The sequence below is a fragment of the Populus euphratica genome, unplaced genomic scaffold (assembly GCF_000495115.2).
Source record: "Populus euphratica unplaced genomic scaffold, PopEup_1.0 scaffold3264.1, whole genome shotgun sequence".
NCBI lineage: Eukaryota > Viridiplantae > Streptophyta > Magnoliopsida > Malpighiales > Salicaceae > Populus > Populus euphratica.
Genome location: NW_011503089.1, coordinates 10,455 through 13,340, shown reverse-complemented (window position 1 = coordinate 13,340; position 2,886 = coordinate 10,455). Strand labels below are relative to the sequence as shown.

General features: G+C 43.3%; 1 protein-coding gene and 1 pseudogene across 1 annotated transcript; one reads left to right on the top strand and one right to left on the bottom strand.

Annotated features, from left to right (window-relative positions):
* Nucleotides 1–21: 21 nt before the first annotated feature.
* On the top strand, nt 22–1,085 carry LOC105119641 (uncharacterized; the record flags this gene model as incomplete). The annotated part of the gene is made up of 1 exon (XM_011017806.1): nt 22–1,085. A coding segment is annotated over one exon (798 nt), but the record flags the coding sequence as incomplete, so codon positions are not given.
* Nucleotides 1,086–1,158: 73 nt separating this feature from the next.
* Nucleotides 1,159–2,878, bottom strand: LOC105119640 (crocetin glucosyltransferase, chloroplastic-like; annotated as a pseudogene).
* Nucleotides 2,879–2,886: the final 8 nt, after the last annotated feature.

The following is a 2,886-nucleotide window of genomic DNA, read 5'->3' as shown; positions in this document are numbered from 1 at the left end:
GGATTGTATATCCCCTCATAATCTGTTTGCATAGATAGGAGCTGCTTTGATATTACTAGGAATATTTTCCTACATCTTGTGCTATACAGTGGAGTGAATTGTCCAGATATAAAAATCTTGCAGGAAATAAATTTTGCCGAGGAACAAATACAATCATCGGATGCACTCATGGATTTGAACATGGGGCTTTGGGAAGGTTGCTCCCTTTCAGATATATATACACCTGAAGTTCAGGGCCTGCTTGAAAATCTTCAGCCCGACTTTTGTGCACCATCTGGAGAATCAATTAGGCAAGTGGAATTTAGGATGGTTCAGTTCCTAAATAGGACAGTCCTGGGGATGCCTGAAAAGTTGGGATCAGATTTCTTGCTGCCCCATCAAAATGAGAGCCATGGGTTTTCTCATGACAGAGATGGGCCTTCTCTACCACCACCTTCAAATTGGGATATGCAGCATATGCTTCATAGGCACCGACAGGGCCTCGCAAGGAAAAAGTCTGGTAAGAGCAGGCTACAATTTGTGACTACTACTGGCAATCACGAGGGTGAAGATGAGATCTCACTCGGGGAAGCCAGCCACCAACACACGATCCATGATTTGAATATCAGGAACTCATCCTCCCCAGTATCTTCATGTGTGGGTGTTTTCACGCATTCAATTCCTATTAAGTGTCTACTCACAGGCATCCTAGGGTGCAGCCCAGTAATGATGCGTAAGATCTGCATAGAAGATTCTTCGGTGACAGTGTTACAGCATTCATGTAAAACAGGTTGGCAGATTAAACGCTTGAATGATACTGCTCATTTGAGACTTCTCTAGGTGGAGAATTATCAACTCCTCAATTGGAGCTATCGCTGGGATAATGAGCTGTTAATTTATTGAGAAGAAGCTGTTATTTTTTCTGTTTATGGATGTATTTAGGCTCATGATTTCACATGTATTGATGCTGCTTCTGCATCCTGTTGTAATTTTGGTATATTTGCTTACAGATTTGCCAACTTACATCAAACAAAAAAAGATTGGTTTGGAAGTTGGCTTTTGTATTGGATGATTCTTTTGATCTATAGCATTTACGAATGTTTTTTGAAGTGACAGATAACTTCTCTTTTCCTTTTACGTTGTGGGAAGAAAGAAAACTGGCTATTTTAGAAGGGAGAATGAGCTTACAATTTTCACTGAATTGTTTCATTCGAGAGGGAACTTTTACTTAAGACATGCCTGCTACATCATTATTTTGTTCTTGATTAACTAATTCACGCAGTATCTCAAGGTTTGGTCACCAAATCATTTACTTAATCGGGGCAGAGTTAGAAAGGACCCATCCATCATATCAACCAAGCAAATATGGCATATTGTGGATCTGAAGGGCTTTGGCAAGCTAGAAGCAGCCCTTGCCAACCTCATCCACAAAAGCCTTTAGATTCTTATCCGAGGAACCACCGTCTTTGACAGCCTCTATGGCTAAATCTCTCCATTTCTTGGCGTTCTTTCTGAAGTCTTCTCCCGTCTTTCCATCTGCCATGACCAAATCCAAGCTCCTCTTAATCTCATCACCTTCAACTATCCCTTCTTCATTAGCTACCACCGTCACTCCTGTCTTCCACACGTCTTCAATCAGCTTGGCATTTGTTCCTTGATCCATCCAGTGTGGAAATGCCACAACTGGAACCCCCGAAACTAAGCTCTCCAAAGTCGAGTTCCACCCACAATGTGTCACAAAACATCCAATCGAAGGATGAGACAAGACCTCCACTTGACAACAACAAGGTACCACCATCCCTTGTTTCTCCAATATTGCCTCTCTACAGGCACTCAATTCATCATCTTCTTCTTTCTCTTTCTTCTTTTTCTGATCCCTTATAATCCATAGGAATGGAAGACCGCTCCGTACCAAACCCCGAGAGATCTCTTCCATTTGTCGGTTTGATAACACCAAAATGCTTCCAAAAGATACATAAACCACTGATGATTTTGGCTTCGAGTTCAACCATTCAATGTAATCCTCGGAGCCTTGGAAAAGATCCCCTCCGAAGGATTTATCCAACGGATCTTTTCCATCCAAGAAAGCAGATGGAATCAATGGCCCGATTCCAATCAAGTTGAAATTTCCAGTGGCATTCATAGCCCCCAACTCCAATGCATCGAAAGAGTTGACAAGCACTTTTGGGTTGGTTTCTTGGCTGAGCTGCTCCAGTTGCTCTTGGAACAAGTGGAGTGCCGCAGTATTAGTATTTGAAGGAAGTAAAACGAGGGAAGGTCACGGCTAGCAAATTGTGGGAGCCATGGTAATGCAATAACATTAGAAGTGTCCTTGCAATTACTGAAAATATCACCATAACCGTTGAAGTAGTAGAAATAGATGTCAAAGACAGTAGCAGGCTGAATCCAAAGAGACGCTGCTGGGAGATGTTGTGCACGTGCCACCTCCGCTGCCCAAGGTAGAAGTACTGTGTAAACCAAACAAGTGATGGGCTTTCCTTCTTTTGCACTATCTACGATGAGTTCATTGAGAGCTTGTAAGCCTCGACGTTTGAGCTCAGACATGTAATGCACTCTGTCATCTTCAGGCTTGAGCCCATCGTCGTAGCCATCCGAAAAATTAACAAATGACAAACCATCAGGGAACAGAGTTTTCGACATGCGGCGTTGAGCAGAGAGAGTGGTAGCATGAGTGACACGAGCACCAATAAGCGTTAGACACTTGGCGAATTGCAGGGAAGGATTTACGTGGCCTTGTAAAGGTAAGGTCACCAGAAGGAAGTGAGGTTGCTTGATCATGGTGACTGGTTCTGTGGCAGAGGACTGGAGTGGAGAGGTCGACGAGGTCGAGGACTTTTCTCGCCAGCTAGGTGGAAATTAGCAGGAAACAACGTTCAAGGAAAGAGT